At 40.5% G+C, this 26,021-nt stretch overlaps 1 protein-coding gene and 1 long non-coding RNA gene across 2 annotated transcripts in view; one reads left to right on the top strand and one right to left on the bottom strand.

Annotated features, from left to right (window-relative positions):
* Window positions 1-26,021, bottom strand: part of chinmo (Chronologically inappropriate morphogenesis) — a 76,624-nt gene that overhangs the window by 42,886 nt on the left and 7,717 nt on the right. Inside the window, exon 2 of the mRNA XM_033345315.2 lies at window positions 13,495-13,719. Coding sequence (XP_033201206.1) covers window positions 13,495-13,612 — 118 coding nt within the window. The 5' untranslated portion in view covers window positions 13,613-13,719. The remainder of the gene's footprint in view (window positions 1-13,494; window positions 13,720-26,021) is intronic.
* On the top strand, window positions 3,326-4,730 carry LOC143304122 (uncharacterized). Its single transcript, XR_013060813.1, has 3 exons — window positions 3,326-3,709; window positions 3,807-4,043; window positions 4,154-4,730. It is a non-coding gene; the product is annotated as an uncharacterized LOC143304122 (long non-coding RNA).

Raw genomic sequence — 26,021 nt, 5'->3', positions numbered from 1 at the left:
ATCAAGATTCTCAACAGAAAGACGCCTGTCTCTTTCAAAATTATATATTCATCGTGACTTCGTCGTTACGTCGTTACAACTATAGCCAAACAGCTTATTAGAAAGAAGTTTAATTTGGAATGAATAAAATTTCTTAAATTTTGTTTATATAATGAAACGAAGATCGAAACTTCGAAGCAAGCCAATGAACATCACTGTTCACTATAACCAAACAATCAGTGGTAGGATCATGTTAAACGAATCCCATTAGCTTAAGAACGAGATATTAATTCACTACGTCCACAGGCTCTACGTCGAGAAGAAACTTGCAAATAACACGCGCTCAGTTACGCAACGGAGCAATGCACTCTTCACGGGCAATCTATTCATACTTCAAGGCCAGCTGCTAAGAAGTTTTATGGGCTAGGGTTTTCAGTTTCCTACCATGGTCATCGTTCCCTCTACCATCGCACACCTTAATTCTATTACTCTGTGCACGTCTAACATACTGTACGGAGAACCCGGAAGCGCCATAAATTAAATGTCAGCGTTGCTGTTTCATAGAAAATAACGCGGATTTTGTTCAAACCTCTGATTCATTCCGCGATGGAATCTACGATACAAACATGTGAATATGTTACGCTTGAAAAATGCTACTGACGATAGCAATCTGGATTCTGTACGAGTTACTTGTGTACTTTGAAAAAATGTTAGTTTCTTAAAAATAAAATTGTAGCGGAGAATACAACGTATGAGATTAGTTGGTATCGTGCGGCGATTTAAAGCGTGTCCTACCTCGTGATTCGTAGAAATCATAAATCAAACGAATTAACCCTAGTTCGACTCCTGCGTCACTTTGACACGTGCGATAAATACAGAGAAATTACGTGTAAATGTAATGATGCGAATCTAATGTCTGAACGTATACAAAAGTTTCGTTTCCTTGCTTTCCGTAATAATCAATCGACAATAACGCAATGATAAAATCAAATGATATAGTTAAAAATAATGAGAAATCGATCTCGGAAAGCGTCGCTACTCGAGTATACATGGAATTACGTAGCGTTAATGTGAGATCATCGAGAAGTAAAACTACATACAGTTGGAACAAAAATATGTCTTCCACTCAATTACCTCTCATTTCACATTTAAATGAATATTCATCGCTATTTAGAAACCAAACCAACCAACTGAATTTGGTTACAAATTTCTTAATACCAGCTTAAATATTCAGCATTCGTTCTTTCGGAAATCAAACAATTTACCTCGGTGAGATCACTTTGACTTCTATGTAACTGCTTTTACAAACCTAAGGGGTAAGTTAATCTTGTAAGCCTACAATTATCTATAAACATATCTATACGCTACATCTATAAAATATATCTATAAAACTATTCCAAAAACTAACGAAAAGAATCTCTTTCGCCGTAGCCCTATAGCGATAACATCCCAGCCACGTGGATCGCGTGCACGTTACTCAACATACCTCATCGAACGTACATCCATACATACATAACATGAGTAACACGCAGTATTTCGTGGTCCGATTGGAAGACGAGCGAAAAGATAAAGAGGTTGATTCGCTGGGAACGCGACAGGCTGCTGGTTGTACAGCGACAAAGAAAGGCAGAGCCAAGGGGCGAAAACGACGGTCAATGGCCTGACAAGGTCGCGAATGCAGAACGCACAAGCTAGTTCCCCTCTGTGTCTGAATTTTGCCGCCAGATTCCGCGGTACACGCGTATGATCGTACACATGCAGAGTACCGGGTGTCGCATCTGGTTTCGAACGAGCCGGCCAATCACGACGGTCGGCTTCCTTTGGTTCCGGCCAATGGCCGCGTGGGACCAAGGTCGCGGTGTTCACACATGTTCCCTTCGCTTATTATAGCCAAGTACTCACGCCGCTCGCTGCACGATCGCGACGATACGCGCGGATGCAGGGGAGGGGGCACGAATATACACGAAAGGGAACGAAGAATTGGGCGCGCGAAAATCGACGGGTGGTGGGGATGGCCGTGAGCTTTGAAACTTCGTCGCGCGACCCAAAAATCGGCAGCCGCGACCACGTATACCGTGCAACCCCACGTGGCTGCATGCGGATGCTTTGCATTAGGCGAATATATAACATGTAACGATTTTTCATGAATTTTTGTTACTTGATATTCGTGCTGAAATATGCATTGCCAATGTAATCATGCAGAGAATATGGAGATTTTGCTCCATGTCGGTGATCGATATCCTCAATGCGGTAGCTTTATACGAAGAGCTGAGTATCATAGTGGTGTGAGCGAATCAGCTATTTTTTATAAAATTAACATTTTTCGAAAAATGTGTGAAAACGCATCACTGTATGATCGAATGTAAAATTTAAGGGATGACATTCTACAGATTTTAAATATATCGTCAAATCCGAATTCTCAAAAGCTTTATGATCGATAGACCTTCACATGTGGATTCGAAAAATTGTTTCATTTACCGCGGAACCATATATAAAGGATGAAAACAAAAGTAGCGACAACAGGTTGAAATTAATTAGTTTAATTAAGTTGAAATAAGTACTTACTGAATGAATATAAGATATCCTAAGTCAGCATAAATTTGTAAATCATTCATTCGGAGCGAGGAAAGTTTTTTCTGATAATGTACTTTATCTTGATCAGTCATTTCATATTATTTCCCCTAACTTGGCGATAAAAAAAATTGTATAATTCACACACATAGAGCATCTTTACGAATGTAACGAAATGATAAAATGTTTTCATGTATGTAATTTCTAGTAATCCTACGCTTTCATAATACGAGCAGCGAATATAAGCGAACAGATAATTTACATTATCGTAAGAAAAAAACTGCAGTTTAATCTAAACGACCGATTTGAGAACTTATATCTAACTATTGTAAGATTCGTCATGTTTTTTTTTCCTCCTCCCTATAACGTTTTTATCAACATAAAATTACCGATAAAATGAATTAAACAATTCCAAATAATTCGAATCAACGAATGATCAAAAGCATTAATAAGCGCAAAAATATTAATGTAAAGAGAAATGTGTGAAGTATAAGAAGAAGAATTAATAAACAAAGATACATACAAGTTTTCAAAAAAAGAGAAAATAAGAAATAAAACCAAAAAATTCCCATGTTTCTTCGACGTGGCAAAAGACAGAAGATATCGCAAATTTACGGTTATATTTATACGCGTTGCGTTTGTTTCAACAAAGGCCATAAATGCACGCACGAGTCCGCTAAGCGAGCGGGTTGTGTAATTGTGTCATTGACCTACTTAGTAGGCGGATGATTAATTCTCGATTCTAGAGAAAATTATCAGTACCTGGGCACCTGCATTTAGTTGGGTTTCACGCTCGAACATCGTTCGAAAGTGCACGAATATTTCATATTTTATCTGTGTGTGTTTTTTTTCATTTTATTACGAAGTTTTCGAAAGAGATGGGCGCATAATGTTATCGATCTACGTTTGTGACCACATGGTATTTAATATCGTAGTAATCTGATAACAGCAGCAACGCTATCAACAACGTGAAGTTTCGCAACTCTGCGTTTGCCTTGTAATACTAACAAATGCCAAAGGCCTTGAAATCACCTATAGTTCCACGCGTTCCATACTCAGTTTTCCAGTCTCGATGCTCGAACGATTGCGATTGTTCACGAAACGTAGGCTATGACAATCACTTCTAAAAAAAATATTCTTTCTCTTGCTGAATTCTGCGGTTGGTGCTTTATATTTTCCTTCCCATAAAAATTGAAGTAATTGAATTTTTAAATAAGAAAAATGTTATATTTAATCAAAAATAATATTACATTTAGAATCGATGATTGTAGCAGTTTCTCGAAAGAGGTTTCTTTATACGAAAAAAAGAGAAAGTACTGAACGACATGAAATTTTATTTCAATCCTTCTACGAAGCAAAAGAAGAAGTGAATGTAGACTACCATAGTTGCATATAAGAACAGGATGTTGCTACATAAAATCATGAAACTTCTATTCGAAACAACTCGATACAGAACTTGTATCTTTAATCATAGTTCGAGGCGATAATTTCAAGTACGTTAACCTGCATAAAAATGATAAAGAAAATAGATTTCTAAGAACGTCTTTCTGGAGCACACGAACAGAATTATCAATCTTATATTTTTCCTTTGAACGCAAACCAGGTAAGATCGAGACCAACGTGAATCCTGCAAATCATATACTTTGCATTTCGCTCCTAACGTCCATCGTCGTTTTAAGAGAAAGGTTATACTGGTTCCGCGAGCAATTGTATGATTACGGTACTTTTATGCTCGGCTATAATATTCCAGGAATTCTTACCTTCGAAACTTCCATACTGCGAAATAGGTGAACGCTGGCGGTTATGGTCGTCACGTTTCTAATAGAAGCAGCAAATCGGCAAGAGAAGAGCCACGCAACAGGATTGACAAACAGAGAATGGATTAACGAGCAATCTCGAAGTAAGGTATCGGACTTTAGCATTTCATCTATTAGATGGGCCAACTCAATTAATCACTATGACTGCACGAGGAGAACCAGACGAGAGGAACGAGATGTTGTGAAAGCAACGACAAAATATTTGAACCACCGACGAACGATTTGGTCGCGTTTGAAAGCTGAACTACAGTTGTATTTCATCAAATTGATACGTCGTCTTATTGCTTAAGCGAGTTGATATTCTGTTACTCTCATTAAGTGATCGGACATACGATTTTTGGATATAATAAACATGAAAGGAATGTGATACAATTTGAAATAAATAAGAGATATATGATTAAGTATACGTAAAACGTTGAAGATTGAGTATTTTTGATATTTGATAAGAAGTCGAATGGCTTTGGATTATTTTGAGTCAAAGATAAAATTAAACGAAGTCAGGTGAAGTTATACCTCTAACGTAGGTATGTCTACCCGATAGAAAAAATGATATTCTTTGTTGAGTAAAATAGAAAGAATTACATTAAAAAAATGATTACATATTTCGTGATTAGTTTCACGAAAACTACATAGAAATTATAGAAAATATCTTGAAGACAAGGCTTCATCCAAATGTGAAAGGTACCAAAGGTAGTGTCGTCGTGAAAGTTTAAAATATTACAATTCATTGATAGTCAAAAGACTTTTCAATTAGTGCGTAATAACGTGGAAAGATAAATAAGACGCAGAAAAGTTTGCGAATTACTAGCGCGTGTACGAGTAGGAATTGATGAGAGGACGGAGTACGATGTCAATGGCCGGCATCCTGTTGCATCACAGCTAACCTTGACTCTAAGAAGTATATTTTGCTTCACTGAGTTCTCGAGTTTACGAGTCAAGTACGTTCACTCCCCATTTCTCGGTTGTCCCCTTTATATCGGTCGTACATCGAGTTTCTGAAACCTTCTTTGTACTCGACTATACATGATTTGCGATCGTTCCTAAACTACGTTCCATATCTCTATTTTTTGCTCGGATAACCAATATTTCTCATATTTTTTATATTTTTTAAACTAATACAGTTATATACTTAAGTAAGCTAAGTACTTAATACATAAATACATGAACTTTATGTGTTTCGTTTCAACAAAGAGAAGGATTTTGAATATTTCGACTCTTTGACAATGAACCACTCAAGTAAACTGTCAAATATAGTTGTGGGATGCTATAAATTTCACTAAAGTGCTAAAAATTTACAGTGAATATGTATTCTCTGTATCTGGAATCAAATTGTAATTAAAACAACGATTGCTTTATATTTTCTTCAAAGCTGAGAAATGTTTCAACAATAAAAACACAATTAGAGATTGAAAATGATCCAATAGATGTGACAAGATTGATAACGTAATATATAGCAGGATTAATGAAAGCAATTTAATGATACAATTAACAAAATATATTTCTTGTTTGGTTAAAAAATATCTGCAAATTTTGAATATTTCCCGCAGAATAATAGGAAGTATTTATTTAGACGATTCTCTACGATTTTCCTGAAGAAAATCGGCTTGGACCGTAGAGTCCGGACACAGACCCCTTTATGTTCGCGAATAAAAATAGCAACAGCGTGTTACGTTCAACCGAGAATTCTTTATATTTTTGAATCGCCGTTCGAAATTCAAATAGCGGAAGTGTACCTGTGTTCGAACAGCCTTATCGACTAGATAACGCGCGTTTGATTTTATTTTTGTGCACGGTTAGAAGGCGTGCGTGTATCGTACGCGATCAATGAACGTGAATTCTGAAGAACCTGAATAGTGACGATTAGATGCGAATTACCAAAGACTCGTATAGCTTGTCGTTAATTTAACACCATATTGCAAACGGTCTTCCATATTTCTTTTAAAATAAATTATATAAATATGTAAGTATAACTCTGGAACTGTTCGACATTAATGAAATTTACCTTGACGATAATGTAATGTTATGCACGCAAATACCGTTTACTGAATTAGTCATCCTAGAACATTACTTCCTTCTTTAAGATGATGACTAACTAATTATAATATATTCAGAAAAATTATAAGCACGTTACAAGAGAATCGAAAATTGTCTACCATCCAAGAAGTTCCATGATCAAACATTAGCAAACTCTATGGAACAGAGAAATGGTTAGTTCGTGCGATTGTCATAATCGTACATACGTACAACAATTATCACCATCGCATGAATAGCTACAATTCGTAAACAGTATTACATAAATCTACTTTGTCTCTTTCTAACGGCAAATTTATCGATAAAGTCGAATCCACTAATAATAAAAGCTGATATAGCTCGTGCTTCACGCTGGAACAAACATTTCCAGGCCTAAAACGCAGTATAGTAAGAAAAAGCGATATTTCATAGCGGATAAAAATTTGTAAAACATATGGATTTCATAGGACAGAGGATGTGTCGCGTTCTCACGACGTGTCCACATGCAGCCACGCACGGTGGCTACGCATCTGTGCGTGTTTCCGCGTGCGTCACTTCGAGTTCTGGTTGCAACATACAGCGGCGAACCAACGACACGGCCTAATTTCCTGCTTATGGCCGACCCTTTTGCTTCACCCAGATACCGTGCTGCCGCTCGGAACTGTGTCTGCCCACGCGTTATCGCGTTGCACTAAACACAGTGACCCAATAACAACGATTGATCTCGAAAGATAATCGTCCACAACGGCTCGTATCGCGGCGACTACGTCGCGTCGTGGATTTGGTCAAATCACGCTCTCTACGCCCGAAATATAATCTGGCGGAAAGATTTCGTGTCGCGTAATAACGATACGCGGCTAATGTATTTCCTCTGTTGGAAATTATTGTGTTATGAATATTCAGAATGACTAAGATTGCTGGATTTTAGGTTTTTAATGGATTTACGATGTGGAAGGAGGTTTATAATTATGAAATTATGACTGGTTTGCTTTATAGATGTTATAAATTAGTTAAAATCATGATTTGGAAAAAATTTAACTCGAATTCTTTTTGCTTCTTACACTCGAGAAACGATTGAAATCGAATATTTTTCAGATTTTTAGATTCGCTTCTCTTTTTTTTTGGAGGGGGGGGTAGGTAACGTTATATATATGTTTAATAATATAATATTTTTTGAGATATATAACAACGAAAGAAGGCTTGTTTGTTCGTTGCGTGTAACAATAACGTAAGAGGAGCAGTAATGGCATATTTACATAAAACTATGCCATGACCTTATATTATACGGTTCACAACACGTAAAAAGCAACGAACAGAGCGAAAATATTCGACGGCGCTAAAACGACTTCGCTTAATATTGATATCTTTGCCAGGAATAATCGCGTAAAAAAAAAAAAGAAAAGATTCTGTCGCTAAAACAAGCAGCTTTTGCTCAATATAAGAAACCTCCTTAGTTTTCTAATAATACGAAAAATTATTAAACGTTTACTCTAAGAAGCCACACGTATCACATGCAAATAGATGCAATTATTTGGGTCATATTCAAATGAATTTTGGTCGCGATGGCCGCATAAGAAACCGTCTTTCGCATCTAAGGACAGCGTCCGGGATAGTTCCGCTCGGACACTAACAAACGGTATATGAATGTTTCTGGTCTAACGTTCCACGTGTCGCTTGCACACTCCGTATAATCTTGTAACGTTACACACATATACAGAAGCGATTGATCGCGCGGGCGCGCACACAGCTCACAAGCATACTTTCTCGCGTTTCGTTGATAACGCTTGTAAATTTCGATTTGTATGTAATTCGTCTTTTTTTTCCTTTTCTTCTCGATTTTTGCCCGAATATTTTCATATCGCAGATACACGTGTTCCTACTTCGTGCTTGACACATTTCTTACGGCGAAAGATTTATGTACTCGAGTCTTATCTTTCGCCTTGATATGTTATGCAACTTCCAACGCTGAATCAATACTAATATAAACCATACGTTTATGCGCTACATTTATTTTCGATTCTACAATATTGATTCGAGCCTCCCAGAAACCAAACTTCACCTCTAGTCAGTTTCTCAATTTCATTAAATATGTACGCGATTAACATTCACTATTCTGGAAATAGATTAGGTATCTACTTCCACGAGTTCATTTATTGCGAGAAGATGACACAAGTAATACGAGATTTCACAGTACATCTAAAAAATAATGTCTCTTACGTTATCATCGTTCTTTGTTTTTCGATTTATGGGATAGATCAATGTGGCTTGTGAACTAAACTCCATGTATCAAGTGTTTACATACTTACTAATTTTCTAAACAACAATTAATAATCCCATTATTAAAACAGGCTATATCGAAAAGAAAACAAAGAACGTTACAAAGCAAAGCAAATGTACAAAGTATAATAACAATGGATCAGAAAACGAAGCGAATAACAATCTTAATTCTGCTATCTTAACTCCACGTCTAATCCATCCCTATGTTCAATGTTCCAACTTCGATCAGAAATTCTACCACAAGTTACTTGCAAGCTCGAAAGATACGCAACGTCCCACGCATTTATACATATAGAAATACGAATATACGTGTGCTGCGTGCCAGTGCGTATACCACGTGCCGATACGTTTGAAACAGTGTGCATCGCCTATACGGTTGAAGAAGACCGTGAAGAAGACTGTTAGATCTAACTGTAACCCAGACCTACTTTCGTCTTCCTTTGGACCTTCCAGCGATTACATACATCTGTGCGCATAGTCTGATACGTATATATGTATACATATGCATCGACATACATACGCATACATACTCTTACATACACTGTCAGCCATAAGTATTACCAGCCTACGTTATCATTTAGTATATTATATAAATCATATGCTTCTCGCAGCTTTTATTTTCTAAGCATTTTTATTATTTATCTATTATTTCGACCGTATTATACGTGTCTTATAACGTAAAATACTAAAAGTAAAGCAAATCTCCTTACGAGTTTTTCAAACACATATATGTGTATGTATACTAACATACATTCATATATGCATATATACATACATGTACTTACGTATACATACGAACACACATTTGTACATGCGCACACATCTAAACCAGACGAGCATACGCATTGCTCAACCACACGATCTCATCTTTGGAGCACGCTACTACGTTCTTACCTCCCTTTTCCTCGACAGCAAACTTCGTCGTCCTTGAACCCTTCCCATCTACCGACCTCCCTTTTAGGTTCTCACCCTCTCTAGCTTCACGAGCAGAAAGACCACACTCCAGGCGACAAAGCATCGAGTTACTCCTCCCTGTTTCTCCCCATCGAAGTGGAGGAACGAGCGACTACGGATTTTCGTCGACTTTCGTCCACCTTCCCAACGAGGCGAGCAGATCCTACGACCTTCGTTAGAACTCTACGGGAGAGACTGGAAAGGAAACTTCTCCTTTCCCTTCGTTTCAAAGAAACTGTTCCACTAGGCAGAGCGCGTTAGAGGCTGTTTTCGTGAAATCAGGACGCGCGCGTGTGGACTAGAGAGAAAGCGTTAGAAAAGGAGAATCGAGCGTTCGTCGGAGGAAACGAGACCGTAAGGGGAATAGGGACAGTCGGGTAGATCGTTGCACGCGCGAACAAAAATTCATATCGCGTCGCGTACAAATGTAAAAAACGTCCGTTTCGGAAGTGTCCACCCGTTTCGGGGCCAGCGAAGGTTATCGCGAATCGCGCGGTTGGACTTTAGCTGTCCGACGTCGACATTGACGCGAGTTGCATGTTGAGAATTCGTCGCGAAAAAATAGCCTAAATGTAGATGAATTTGTAGAGATGTTCAGAGGGAAGCAAAGAAGATTGATATTGGTGGAACGATTTCGATTACATGTTCGATATGTCGGAAGATACGTAATTGGGTAACTGCGATTCTTACGAAGACTGTCCATTTCATCGGTCACTGCATGTCCGCTAATTACGATCTGTGTTATTATTTCCACTACACTTTTTGGCTCGTCTTTCGCTGATATTCGTTTAGCGAAACAATCTTAACGAGTACAACAAAATTTCTATAAGTGACATTTTTCACACAAAGATGTCAATATCGATAATCAAAAGCAAACAATTCTATCCATTAATTTCACGAAAATAGCGAACTATTAGGAAATATTAGAAAAATCCGTCTAATTAATGACATCCGATAGAGGATATATCCAAATTTTCTTAGAATTTCAACTTTCCTAAAGAGTCTTTCCCAAATTCCTGATCGTTGAAACGAAATCCTGGAAAACCAAGTATCTATGGGTGATATCACGCTATTAGAATTTCCAGCACACAACAGTCGATCGATTATGTTACCACTAGAAATAAAAGAAGACCAGGCGCAGCTAGTCTCGTTTCGATCGATCCACATAGCTCTTACGATTATCATGGGGAAAAAGCAGCACGATGGCACTTGGTGGGCTAACTAACCAATTAAGCGAGCGGTTCTGCGGTCTTCGCGAGCGATAGTGATTAATCGGTCGATCTAGTCAACTCACAACTTTCTCTACGTGCTGCATTTAACAGAACGCCGTTAGCCGCGTCTGAGTCGGTGTGACACCAATATCCACTCACTCATACTTTTGTATTCGACAATAGAATTTATAACGGTACTGCAGCGTCGATGCAGCGTGACACGTTATGCACGCAAGATTCCGATGATTCGGATCATTTCAATGTATGTACATATAAATTGCTTGATCAATATGTTTACGAGGGCATGACATCGGAGATTAGAAGAAACTCGAGCACGAGTCTCGAAAGTTGCACATTCTTTTTTATCCAGCAGAGTTGATAACGAAAGAAATATCCAGTTTCGTATGTTGGCTTATAGCAGCGTTATCATTGTGGCTGATAAGTTATGCCGAAATTTATTGACGTCGCAATCGCGAAGCCTCGGTAGTCTTCGCTCCGCGTGTAACTCGTTGCACACGGTGAGTCAATTTTTAGCAGTGTAAATACGAACAAGATCGTGCAATAACGATTGCCCTCGTGACGCATTTCTATTTGACATACGAACTGTGTAAGTATGCAGGTATCATCGAGTATTTCATTGTCTTCTTTTGTTCGATGCATAGGCTGCATTACTTAGGAAGTCAAATGGTATTCAAATTAAACAGGAGCCATATTATTATCTTCTTTTGCTCGATGCATAGAATACAATACGTAGAACGTAGCGCGATACTTAAATTTATAACACGTAATATAGATAGAGGAAATCGTTGCAGTGAACTCTAAACGATTATGTTAATCCAGTCGTGTCAAATATTTACGTCACGCGAGACACGTGTTTATTTAACGCATCACCGAAATCAGACACCGATAACTTTTCCTGCACGATGCACATTAAACAATCATGTTGACGATCGCATTAGGCTACGACGACAAGGCATCACAGAAACTCCAAAACGAATTCTGCTCGAAGCAAAACCAGCGAACAGTGACGAAATATCGTTGCATCAACGCGATTCATTATCAATTAAGATGTATATCCGCGTCTGTTATTTTAGGACCGGAAACCACTCTGTTGTGGCTGCATAAACGGGACACGCGTGGCGATAAATTAAAACAATCCACTCGATCGAAACGTTCATTCCCCAGGCACAGATAAAATACCTATTTCGACCCAGCCGACTTTTTAACGAATTCTTTATAAATTCTTTATCGATCATTCTATGAATATATCTTTTAACTATAATTCCACGAATTCTTCATTTTCTCCGTTTTATACGAATTCTTTAATCGATTCTTTAGGAATTACCGGTTTCATGAATTTTTATGATTACGAATCGATGAATTCTTTATACAACTTCCACGATATTTTCCCACGAATTATACCCATAATTACACGAATTCTTTGCAAATCCCATGCGAACTTCTAAGCAGACTCTCTACGAATCGACCCGACGAATTCTTCATAAATTCTGTAGAAATTTTTGAAGAAACTCTCGGCGAGATTCACGAACAATCAATCGGATGCATCGTAGCGATCGATACGAGTACGATACGAGTATGACACGCACGAGGAACGACGCAATGCAAGCGTGAGTGGATTGCACCGCGGCTCACCGCGAACTGCGGTTTCGCGCGACGAATCTGTAAGAATGTTGCATTCGCACTGGGGGAAATCGCGCGCACCAGTAGCACGCTGCACGCGCGTGTATCCGCTTGCTACGATACGTATACGTATATACGGTGTATACATAGAACGATGTGCAAGGCTGGCAGAGATTCGCATGCACGCCGACTGACTCTGCGCGAGTGGTGACTCGCCCCGCGTGATTGGGTGAAACAGGGGTAGGAGGCGGGCCAATCTGCCGCCGCTGCACTTCGCCTGCAGCCGCACACGTGCACCGGCTCGCGAATCATGTGACCGCCTGCATACGTTTGCACAGAGGTCGGCAGGTGAGAGCGTGTTCGCGCGCAAGGAGTGATGGCGTCGCTTTGGTCAGACATTGGAGGTACGAAAGGCTTCCGGCCACGTGCGAAAACTATTGTTTCTTTCAGCAATCTTTAGATTTTGTTGTTGACTGATAAGCCAGGGAAACGTGATTGCTGTTCGAATATCGCGTCGTCACTGCAATGGCTCGACATTGATAAATGGATTGGTGGAAGTCGCGTTTAGCTCTCGGTTGGTTTACAGATGATCGCAAAGTCGAATTAGATTTAGACCCGGTTATTTAATTTCCATCTTTGCTTTGTATCTTACGCGAGAGATTTCGTTGATGGTTCTTATCGCGTGGAATACGGGATATGGGTTAAAACAAAAGTGTAGTCTATGTATTCTGAAATTATGTAACTTATGTACTGATACCATTACGCGCCGTTTACGATTCAACGACACCGACTGACAGTTAATACTCGATTTATCGAAGCGTGCAGCGACAACTTTGATTTAAGAAGGTATAAGATTTCGAAGACGATTGTACGTGCATCGTCGTTGCGACGTGTTTTTATGGATCCTCGAGATTCTCTTTTATACATAACGAGATATCGTGATAATATATAACGTAGATGAAATTGCCGAATCTTTAAGATACCCGCTCAAGTATAAACATGTTAATTGTAAGTAATATACGAGTGGAACTTACCCTCGCAGAATAGGGTGACATCGGTAAGACTCTCGCTTTTGAACAAATTCGAGAACGCTGTCGCTAGGTTGCTACCGAAACTATTCCACTTGAGACAGAATTGCTGATGAGAGTCCATGATGCCACCCCTAGGCCCGACCCCGTGACCTTCTCCACCCCTGTTTCTGCCACCTTCAAGTAGGTATTTTCCTTCTTGATCGCGCTCGTGCCCAACAGTTCGTCCAACTATACAGAAAGCAATCTTCCTTTATAAACCATCAACAATTCATACATATAAAAGCAGCGTATAAAACACTACGTATCAAAACATTTACAGCAGTATCTTAAAGCGTAACCGTCGTCTACGATAACAGCTCTATTGAATACGCGTCAAATCTTTGAAATGTTCACGGTGTCACGATACGAGTCGCAATATCCATCCGAGAGCAATCGTGTTATCGACGAAATATTACGATCCATAGACGAGTCTGTAACCCAGCGATCGTCAAGGCAACGGGTAATTCACCAGCTCGAGAGATCGATGGAGCAAACCGGGGATGCGAATCATCGAATCGAATCAGTTGGCTAACCGCGAGTTGCTCGTACTCTACACCGTGTCATGGAACGTTCTAACCGGATTTCCGTGATACGAGCGATAAAAGCCGGAGCGAAACCTACCGATGCTCAGGACCGTATTACCATCCGCTCGATACAGCCTCAACAGGGACACCGATGCATCGATGATCGCGCACCATTCGCGATAATCCGTACGCGTTTCGAATATCTGCGACACCCACTTCGGGATCACACGATACACGCTCGTATCTCGATTGTACGAATCACTTTTGCCGATTTACGAGTCACGAGCTGGCTCGAACTCACTGAACAGAGCGACAGCAGTACTCTGCGCACCGGTCTCGCGTACACGTGTTCACGCGGCACATGATCCTCCAGAAGTGTTCCTCGATCTCACTGATTCTACTTGATGCTCCCTGTTTCGAGCCACGAACACAGTACAACGAAACGTTACGAAACGCAACCGGATAACTTTGATTTACAAAGCGTACGTTTGAATAACGAACGAGCGAACGAAGAAAAAACAGAGACAGGCAAAGCAGTGAAAGATGAAACTGAAACGAAAGTCGCGTGTTCCCTCCGCGTGATGCTCTCGTAGTGTATCGGAACACTGGTCGCGTATACACTGGGCCGAGTTTACTTGGTCTTAGCCGGCCGAAATCGAGTCACCGACTTGCATCGCGCATCGTCGCGACTCGCAGGAACGAATCACGCGTAACTGTCCGTCGTCGCGTGTCTCTTTCTCTCCTTCACCGTGAAGTACGCTCTCACTGACTCGTTCTCCGTTACTCGTGCACGCGTGCTCGTTTCTCTATCTTCTTTCTACTCACTGGTAGCGAGCGGTAGAGGAACAGATAGCCGCGACGACGGTGAGGACCCCGACGACGACGACGACAACGACGACGACGACGACGACGACGTACGCGCGCGGGAGGATCGTACGCGATCGACGTGTGTACGAGTAGTAGATGGAACCGGTGGCAGAAGAGAGAAGGAGGATCGAAGATGTCGATGGTGTGGTGTCGCGGAGGAAAGAACGTGAATATGGGTCATCGGTGCCGATGCAAATGCGGTTAGACGAAATAGTGTGAGTTCGGTGTACTTTCGGGGGGCCGGGTGGCGGTAGGCACGAATGGAAGAAGAGGGAAGGTCGCGTAGGTGGGAGGAGAGGAACCGAAGGAGAAACGTCCAGGAGTAGGGGAAGTAAGATTCGACTTTTTCGAAGAGGGGTGGGGAGAGATTGCTTAAGGCTAGTAGAACTTCAGTTCGCGTGGTACCTCTTTCTCTCTCTCTCTCTCTCTCTCTCTCGCTCTCTCTGTCATTTCTAGTTTCTATCTCTTTCAGTATTTATCTGTTTCTCTCTTCTGCTTGTTCATGGTTGATCTTCGCCGGATTCCCCTTGCCACCTTCTATCGCTGTCTTTCTCGTTCAAAGGGTTTCGTCTCGTTCCCTGTCATTGTCTCTTTGTCGTTCCACTACGATCCCATATATCCCCCTTTAACGCTTCTAAGGTATCACGCATCCCCGCCACTTTCTAATCTAACACGTGCCAGGGACGAAACGCGGAAACGTGGCGCCACTCGGCAAGAACGCCGCGAGCGTGGAAGGGATCACGGTTGCACGGTCGCCTTCGTTACCACGGCCACGCTATTACGTCACTGTCCCACGGAAAGTTTAATCGGCTGTGAACTATGCAGAACCGGCCGCGGATGCATCCTCCACGCCTTTTCGATTTTTCTTCTCCCTTGACTGCTTTGGAGGGAAGGATCGCTTCGAAGGATCGATTTTAATCTTCCGATCTAATTAATCTGACGATCTGATCGAACGATGCGATTTTTTATCAAGCTTTATATTCAAAAGTATTGGTAGACATTAGTTGAAAATTACGTCTATGGCTAAGATCATTACTAAATGTTTCTAATTCAACCCATTTGTTTTCACAGCGATCGTGTTATGACATATTCCAAGTTACGGAACAGAATGTAAATATGAGCAGAATATTACAAAATTTATATAAAACAACAATCCCGATAACGATCTTTCGCAATTCTAAATGCCAAAATATTCACATTAGTCGCTTATTTATCGTATAATAACAGAATGGCAGGAAAATTCCAAATAAATATCTGTTAACTCTCGTACAACTTGAAAATGGAGAAATCAAAGGGGAAAAAGTGACTATCTTCGGAAATTATCGCTTGATTCCAAGTTCTTCGATCGTAGGCCAATATCACAAGTTTCTAAGCGATATTTCTTACTATCCAGCGAATTCTACAAAGGAATCTAACGTCCCTAAAGATATCTGAATGGCGCGTTAGCACGGTTAGGTTACGAAACGACCGCGTTACTCAGCAGAATTCGTCTGTTTACGAAAATGAAGCGCAACGAATCCGATTTTCAAGGTGTAGAATTTGCTACTTTCACACCTGACACAAGCATCGGAGAGCCTTCGTTTCAAGCTCGTCATGGCGAATTATTCGAAGTCAGAGATTGGAGCGGTGTAACAAACTGTCCATTAATTTATCGAATGCTCGAACCGCCAAACCGAGCATCGAGGACCATGAGTATTTATCTTTGGCTCTGCCGAAACTTGAAAGGCAAACAGAAGCGGCTACGTAAAGAGTTCGATGAACAAGTGTGCACACGACATTCTTCAACGCACACGCGTGCCACGCCTTATGTAACGAGGCTGATTTCTTAAAAGAAGATTCACGAAGGAGAAACGTCAAAAGAAGGCGTAAGGTGTTCACGGTTCTTGAAATTGCAGTTACGCCCCGTGGTATATTCGTCGGCTGAGTCGCGCAACCATACGGACGCGTTCGAGTCGAGGTCACGAAGAGAATTTACGAGCGGTTGAGTGAATCGGAACGAAATGACCGTCTCACGTCATTCTCTGGTCTGACAATAACCCTTCCGATGATACGAGTCAGTTAGACGAAAACAAGCCGCGAATCGTAGACTCGAAACGTCTTCATTGCTTTATCGTTATTACTATCACGCCTTTCGATGAGGAATTTTGTTACAGCTTTATTGCGCGAATCCACTCTTCGTACTGTGTCAATTCATTCATGTGTCCAATTCATCGACTAACGTATATACACCACGAGAACGCAAGATTACTAAACCGACGAAGAAAATTTCCGTATTACGAAGGAACGTTTAAGTAGAATGGACCGATATTGCTCAGACGGATATATGGTCAGACGTTTATGAGCGAAACGTTTGGAAAATTTTCAATTATTCAAGTATCTTCAAGATAGAACACAGCTAATATTTTAACGTTGGCGTGAAAATGAATCGTATACAGCTAGTTTCGAGGTTTTCATTCAGGGGAGTGACAAAACCTCATAAAGAACGTCAAAGATTCTTATCTACCATCGTTCGTCAAAACACCACCGAGGGGATAATTTATGAAACCCACGCCCATAGGATGACACCATCGCGGAGCGAGGCTATATACGTTCCTGGTCCGCCAAAATTTAGTGTGCACTCCCTGCTCTGGCATTGCGTGCGTGCAAGAGGCGTCGAGCCTCGTGAGAGGATAGAAGGGTAAAGGGGGGAAAAAGCGTAGGAGTCGTGGGGAGACAAGAGAGAGAAACTGTCATAGAGCCATCGAGAGGGACAGAGGCGGACGTAACAGCAGAGAGTAATGAAAGGAAGGGGTATGAAAACGAGTGGGGAAAGGGCGAGCGAGAGAGAAGGTAGATGGAAATTCAGCCGCTCGAGGCATTGCTGCGTGGCGCTTAGCGATGGCCATCGAGTTTTCTGCCACGAGTTTCCAAACAATTTCCCTATACGAATATCGGGGCTGTTCGGAACGTTGTTCCAGCTTGAAAATGGTGAAAGAAGGGAAATTTAATTTTGATAAATTGAGGCGCAAGTTTATATATAATTATAATATTTGTCACGTGAGATCAGTGCTTTTATTAAGTGAAGATTAATATTACGTATTTGCATAAGTTCATTCATGGCGAGAAGATCACGTAAAGAATGTTAAGTTCTAAGATAAGCTTGAAAGACCAGTGTAATAGTATTTCATAATTTATGAAGTTGACCTGATGTGGCTTCTGAACGGTTCATATAACATGCTGAATGGATGAAAGCTGTATATCGTTTCGGTATTTCAATGACGCGATTGAAAAGCAACAGATTCTATTGAGTTACAAGTTATAGGTTACAGCCGATTATTCTATAATTTTGTAATTTCACACGTAACAATCGGACGACTGGTCGACCGTCAAACTCATTTCTAAAATTCATTATCGAATCTGTCACTGTAATACGAAAGACTCTGCTTGCGACCGTTAACTTGTAACTTGCGACTCGTAAAATTTCGCTAACAATATTAGTTTAATCGTGCAAGAGGGTCCAGACCACCGAAAACTTGCCCAATCATATTTCTACAATACATTAAACCTCCACCTACCCCGAACCTTCGATACAAGCCTAACCTCATCAAACAAGCTCAAACTCCGAAACCACACAAAATTCTCCTAGCAATATCGAACTCTTCTCAAAGTAACCAGAAAAACTCGACGGACTCGGTCAATCAATTCCGAACGTGTCTCGAGTCCATCGCTAACTGCGTGGCGCTCGGAGCAAAGGAAAGCGAAAGGGAGGGGGTGGGAGTGAGCGAGCGTAGGTGAAAGAGAGAAAAAGAGAGAGAGAAAGAGAGAGAGAAATTGCGGCAACGGTGATAGGGGAGGGAGATATAGTGCGTGGGGTGGGGGATTGGAGGTGGATAGAGGGAGAGGCTTACAGGAGGACCGAGGAGGCTCAAGGTCGCTGCGGGGCCGCACGCGCGCCCCTGGACACGCACACAATGCCTCGATACGCGCACGCACACGCGCACGCTTGCGCGACGCGCTGCAACACGGGCGTGTGCACACGGGGTGGCGGGGGGTGAGTGCGCGCTGCAGCGCACACGCAGTTTACACGGCGCACGCGCACAACCGCGGCGCGGGTTCCGCGAGCTGGTATGCGAGCGCGTAACACCGGCGCTGATTTCGCGCTAGCCAGCCGGCGTTCGTATATGTACCACTTCATCTGTGTGTACGTGTATGTAGTATGTATATATGATAGTGTGTGCGCGGGCGAGTAATTCGGCGGTACTCTTATGGCGACGCGTATTATGTCACCGATTCTGGCCTGCAGACGAGACGCGTTGCGTTGTATGGATCTCTTCTTTTTTTTCGTTTTGGTAATTGAGGACCCGTGGTAATAAAGCTTAAATTATATTTGTTGGTAGAGAAAAGTATAGGTTTCGTACGAAGATTGTAGGACAACACGATAAGTCTCATTATCTGTTTTTTACAGGCTTTAAAATTCAATAATTTAAGTCAATTAATCTGGTGTTATCAACATTGTATCACTTATGTTCAATTTTGAGGCAACAAGTAATGTATTTTCCAATGCTTATACTATATTAAGATATCGAAAGACGTTAAAAGATCGAAGGTATTAAAATATCGTTCGTATTCACAATAATAGCTTTGGTTGGGTCAAACAAATTCTTCTAAAACAATTAACAAAATTGTACTTATCGCAAGCAATTTTTCGTATGCTGTTCACACTTCAAAAAGATGGAGAAGTTCGTCATTACGAATTTACAGCTTACAGTCTCTAAAAGTTATTTGATTTTGATCGATTTTTAGTTGGTTTTTGTTCCTTTGCTCGAATCGTTGAAAAGTCACCCCTTTGACTGAAGCAGTAGTTGAGAGGAGCGTTAAGGGTAGTTGGAGAATTGAAAATTGAGAATGAAGTAGGTTGGAGCAGAAAATTTCAGATATGGTGTTCGTGGAAGAAGACAATGCCGAGTGTTCTCGGTTGATGATTCTTGGAAAATGTATCAAAGATCCAATTAACGTCGACTATCGGAGTTGACGGTTCTGTCGCGCACAATAAGATCGTGAAAACCGGGCTCCGTTGTAATGGCATTAGAAGCGTTTCTTGAGAGCGGAATTGGCGTTTCGTTGGAGTTATATGGCTGTTTTATAGCCTTCACTTCGGCCAAGATACATTCCATTGCGAATGATCGCGAAAAATACGCGAAATTGACGCGGGAATGATTGTGACGGGCAATTGCTTCTTGCGCTGCTGACAATGACAAAGTGCATTTTTATGTCGTCGATAATAAGTGGTTATATTGGCCATCGATCGAATTATACATACATAGATGATGAATTCTGCTTTGATCTTGTACGAGCACAACACACATGCATCGCGATAATGTAAAATCTACAAATATCGCATTTTCAACCGCGATACCAATAGTCTAACATCCTTTACGAAATATCTATTGACGTCGTAAAAAGCAATGTGTACATATATATACAGGGTGTACCACGCAACTGGAACAGGCTGTACATCTCCTAAACGGTTAGGATAGAAGAAGATGTCATAAGTGAAAGTTAAATGGTATCAGGCGGCGTATAATATGCAACTAATTTTATGCACTTTTGTGCATCGGTGCATCAGAAAGATACAACAGCACTTTCTTTAAAAACGGAAACCTATATTTTTGACTGCATCAATCGATGCAGTTCCTTGCGCTCTACATAAAAATACTAACATACGTATGCCCTAAACTTATTCATTACGAAGCTAAAAGTTCTCTGAATTATTTCAGTCTCTCGACAAGTGTTCCGGAGTACTCATGTTTTGTTCTAATAATTCAGAGAACTTTAAGCTTCGATAACTTCCTAATATATATATCGTACGAAAATTCTAATTGTCGACAACGTCAAAATCTTTCAAAGAATTACTTCTAATTTTCGAGAATTCACGAATAAACTTAGTCAGTAAAAAGATTTTTTTAATATTCCACAAAGTTGTTAAAACTAGCTGAAACGCAGTTATCCGGCAAAAATCACATTTTCAAGAGCAAAAACATTCGCGTGAACGATAATGGGGGTGATTCTCCAGGCGGCTATTCCTACGTTCAAATTACCGTTGTTTTTCTCTCAGACAGAAAACTGCATTAGTGCATTACGCTGTGTAGCTAGTAACTGAATTATTTCGCCGATTCAATTAAAGGCCCTGCTGCTCTCGGTTGTGTTCAATAGGTATGAGAACGTGGCACTGCTTTGATAACCTATTCTATTAACTAGCGGCAAGGTTCGGTCAAAGGCACGGGTTACTTCAGCCAAGGATGTACATTTTCTTTGGAAACGAATATCTCGTCGAGAAGAAAGGTATTATTCGGAGAGAGTTGTTTAGAAGACGTTATTGAGCGTTAACGAAATTACAATATGTTTCTTTCCTTATCCAGTGCGCGATTGTTTTATGTCGTAAGGTATCGTACGTTGAAAGAGAATTCATTGAAAAAGTCGCACTCTGAAATATATCTAATCGTATGTATACCTAATTTTCAGTTTGTACGATTGAAAAAGTGGATGATTATTATTATTATTAAGACGGAGAATTTTGCATAACAAATAATGTTCTTATCGTTTCATTATTCTTCAAATAATAGATTTATTTCACGTATTCTTCGTCTTATCCGGACAATAACAGTTGCAACTTCGAAATCTATCTCACTTGCCTTTTCATATAAAGGAAAATTAAGTTAATAAAACCAATCCACATCACATTACACCTTCCATTACCGAAATCGAAAGATTAATCAACAAAAGTATACTAATTGTTCAGAAAAATACACATCCTGTGCAACTATGCATACGACGTATGAAATGCAGATTAAACCCTCGAGAAAACTCGATCACTCGACAAAGAAACGGATTGCGATTCTGACGTCTCTGTATCAAACAGCAAACCAGCGAAAAACGCAATTAGGCGTTTGCCATTCCTGCGCATTCGCCCCATCGAAATTCGAGGAGGCTCGGGAGCAGCGAGGCAGCGGTTGCGTCAGAGGCGGAAGCGACGTGGCATAGCATGAAGGGCGATAACGTTGTAGAAAATACATTCTAGTATTCTACGAAAGAGCTGGCCGTGAAGTATAGTCAATACTGCAGCCAGCGATTCCTACCGCAGCACTGTTTTCCCCCTTATCCAATGACTCTCCAGAAGCTTCCGCCCCCGAACGAAAGATAAAACGAGAAAGAGAGAAAGACGAGATTTGCGTGAATCCTGAATCCCGGTAATAATTGCCGAAGGGTAGGGAAAATGCAGAGGAAGGGTTCCCGTCTGATGAAAATTTCGGCCTAAAAATGCAAACGTATACTCATAATACGAAGAAGAAACGCTTGACGAGAAGAAGTTCGCGGGGGAAAAAGCAAATAATCGCTACGTTGTTCGCGAACCCATGGATTACATCGATCGTTTCGATCGAAGATTACGGCGGTAAAATGTGACGAGTACAATTTTGTTGATTCTCTGATTTTTGTGTTGTTTGGTGGTTAGACTGATGTACTCTAATATACGTACGTATAATGCAGCTAAAAAGAGGAGCAACTAATTCGAGTGAAAGATACGTGAACCTGCTAGATATAGATGACAAATGGGCGAAGTTTTATGAACAGACTAACAACATACCTGTCATGTAAAATACGATGATGAACGCTTTTGAAATCGGTATTTTCTAAGAGATTCGACGAATCAATAATTTTGATGCAAATATTTTTTAAAGGAGCCACGTAACTTACTTTTATAAGAAAACAGTTTTCGTAATACGTGACTGGTTGACAAAGTATCGTATCTTAGAACTGTTCTTACACGAAAAATAGAGAATGTGACGCATCGTGTCCTTTCTCCATAAGTCTCCAACTGTAACATCCATGAGATACATACGGTAACAACGAAGAATCATTTAACAGAAATTACGAAATTTGCTATATTGTCGGAAGAATCCGCAATGAACAGAAGAGCAAAAGTAAAATAGATAGAGGCAAATGAACAAACGAGAAATTTCATTAACATACGAGAGCAGGTGTTTCTTCATCGACAACAAGCTCCCGGAGACTGTCTGACGGTTCCTACAAATCGATGCAGGGACCTGATCTTGATACGTATACCGGTAACAATTTATTTTGTCGGCAACGCAATTAAGATAAGTGTTTCGGTGGTTATTCATGCGACTTTAACGAAGCATATGCCACCAGTGCATCCGACAACCCGGCACATTCAAAGGATCGAATAATACAATTAAAGAACTAACGCGATATTAGCTTTAAGCTTAAACGAATTTAATAAGTCCTTTACGAACAAAAACATTAAAATAAAATTAAGAGGCAATTTTTTATAATGTTTTATATAGATAAAAGATCTTTTATAATGTTTTATATACATAGATTTACATAGTTAATAAAATTGGTAAAAGTAGGATCCTAAACTTCAATTTCCAATTAACCAAAATTTCGTAGCTGAAAACATTTCGATCGGCAAATTGAACAGAACTAAAGGGTTGCACGTGCAGGAATCGATGACACGTGCCAATCTGCCTATCGATGCGACAGCCGCGTATTTCACCGCTGTTTGCCGCTTCACGAAGGCGTGAAGCGCGAGAATTGGTGCCACGAGGACGCGGGAAACGGTGACGAAATCGAGCGTAGAACGTTCCGTACAAGGCGAAACGCGTGAAGACGAAATTGGTGCGATCCACGACCGAGAATTTCACGGTTCACGCGGGAATCCAGCGGGGAAACAAGGAGCAAACAGCCTTCAGCGATAGGATTTCGTTCTCTAAGACGACGACGAGTCTGACATGAATTCGACTACCAACAGACGTCTACGATTTTCCTTCCACTGTTTGATGTCTTTCCCCTACTATAAGCGTGTTTATTTTACCTTTTAAACATAATTTCTAGCCTCTGCTCCAATTTCCAGAACATCGTTTTCAATTTTTAGATTCTCTTTCATCGTCCAAATACGTATTTTTAGATAAATATTTTTACGCTAAACATTTTTATCGAATACATGTAATGAATACTTCGCTTTAATGTCTTCTAAATTAAATAAAAATAAAATAAGCTGCTCAAGATTGGATGAATCGAACTATGAAATTTTTACGAACTTCCTGCGAGTGATTAATTCTCTCTGAAAAAATATAGATACGTGCATGTGCGTGCAATGTCCCTTGCAACGAAAGAGAGAATGACTAATTAGTATGATGGAATCCTGGAATTTTTTGAACAAGCTACTTTCATAAACGAGAAGATATCCTGGAAAACGATGTAACAAAAAGCTCGTGCTTTACGTTTCTCTTCTACAAATTTATATAGGGTGCAATTACGTAAATTATGGGAATATATGAAAGAATATATTTACTTTTGTTGTATAAAATCAAGCAATCGTGTGTGTAGACCTTTTAACTGATGAAAAGTAAGACGAAGTACGAGTATTTGGAGATACCAATTTGTTCACTACTACTCGATATGTTTAACGCAAAAACTAAATATCTTAAATATCTTAATTAACCGTGTATAACAGAAGCAACAATAATTCTACAAACCCTATCCGAAAACTTTCTCTCACAAACAAAACATAGAACGAGGCCAATGTATCCAGGCGAAAGAAAAGCATCTGCCATTATTTATTGCGACACGCCATCAAAAATCAGAAGAAAGAATAAAAAACGTGAAAAGGTCCCAGAGGAACAATTTCTCTTTTTGCTGTAAAACAAATGCCTGGCGATACGTTTCTCGAAGGAAAGTCGTTAGGGAGATGGCCAGTTTCAGGCGGAACAACTACGTATATAACAGTCAGACAGTTTTTTGGACACAGAGAATCGTAGCAAAGGGACATTAAATGGAGGAAATGGAACTTTGCATGATTGTTCTTTTATAACTTAAAGAACCGAACTAAACGAACATAGTTCCGCGTTGGACACCGTTATACGGACTGCATACGCATGCACGAGAGGTGCACGTAGCACGTGCATGCGCTGCATAAGATTAAAACAAAGGGAACGAGAGTCGTTCAAGCACTGTAAATGTAAATAACGGTGATTCAACGTAAAACGCGCATGAAACGATTCGTTTACCGAACTTAACGGTTAATGAGAATGCATGGAGTGGAACTTTAAAAGCTAGTCAAACGAGAAAGTATAAATATGTAGGTAGTTGGCAGGAGAAACTCGTGACAAAGTAATTTGGAATGAATTTTCAACGTGAAAAACGATAGAGTTCTCGAACTTCATTGAAACGTTCGTTGATTTAAATATTCTGCTATCTGAAGAATTTGAGAATTTGAAAACCGTGTTAAAAATATCGAATTTAAACGTTATTCTCTTAAAGATAAAAGATTCGTATTTCATAAGTTTTGATCGAAACGCGAAGCGGCAAATATATAAAACTGTACAGATAAAAGTAGGTTGGCAATCGAAGAATACAAAAACATATCTTACAGGTATACGACTTCTAACATTTCCCAACAGGTAGCATACTGAGGAAAGACGCTCTTCGTCATCTAAGAATCAACGTTACGAAAGTGCAGACCCTCTATCATACCACGTACCTATCACCCACAAATCATAAAAAACACGTTGACGATCGTTCAATGAGACTCCAAAATATAACCAATATAACCGATCACGATCGATAAGGATCACCACTAACCACTGTAAATACGCGCGATTTTATGTCACAAAACGCAAGTCGCGAAAAAGTAAACTAACCGTTCGTTCGATTATGAATACGTACTTTGTACGATTTCCGATCTGTCGATCGTGACAGTTGATCTCGCCGAAAGACAGATTTGCCCGAAAATTTCAAAGTATTAAAATATTCAGGCAAATACGTGTCACCTAAACAGAGCGCGCGAAACAATATGAAGAGGAGAACACGGTGTACCTGGCGGATGAAGCCACCATGAATTGACCAGGGATGGTTGTTGGTTGCCGTGGCCCTCGCCGACAGGGGCGTACATCCTCCTCCGACTACGTCACGCCCGTCACTGCCGCCCCGTGCGGCTGCACCCCCGACTGCCTTCAACCCATAACCCACCGCTCCTCCCGGGATTCCTGTCACTTCCCCTTCCTCCGTGTACGCAAGAGGGTTGCAAGGTTACCGATACCC

This window comes from Bombus vancouverensis, chromosome 2 (genome assembly GCF_051014615.1).
Source record: "Bombus vancouverensis nearcticus chromosome 2, iyBomVanc1_principal, whole genome shotgun sequence".
Lineage (NCBI taxonomy): Eukaryota > Metazoa > Arthropoda > Insecta > Hymenoptera > Apidae > Bombus > Bombus vancouverensis.
This window is presented reverse-complemented; position numbering and strand designations above follow the sequence as displayed.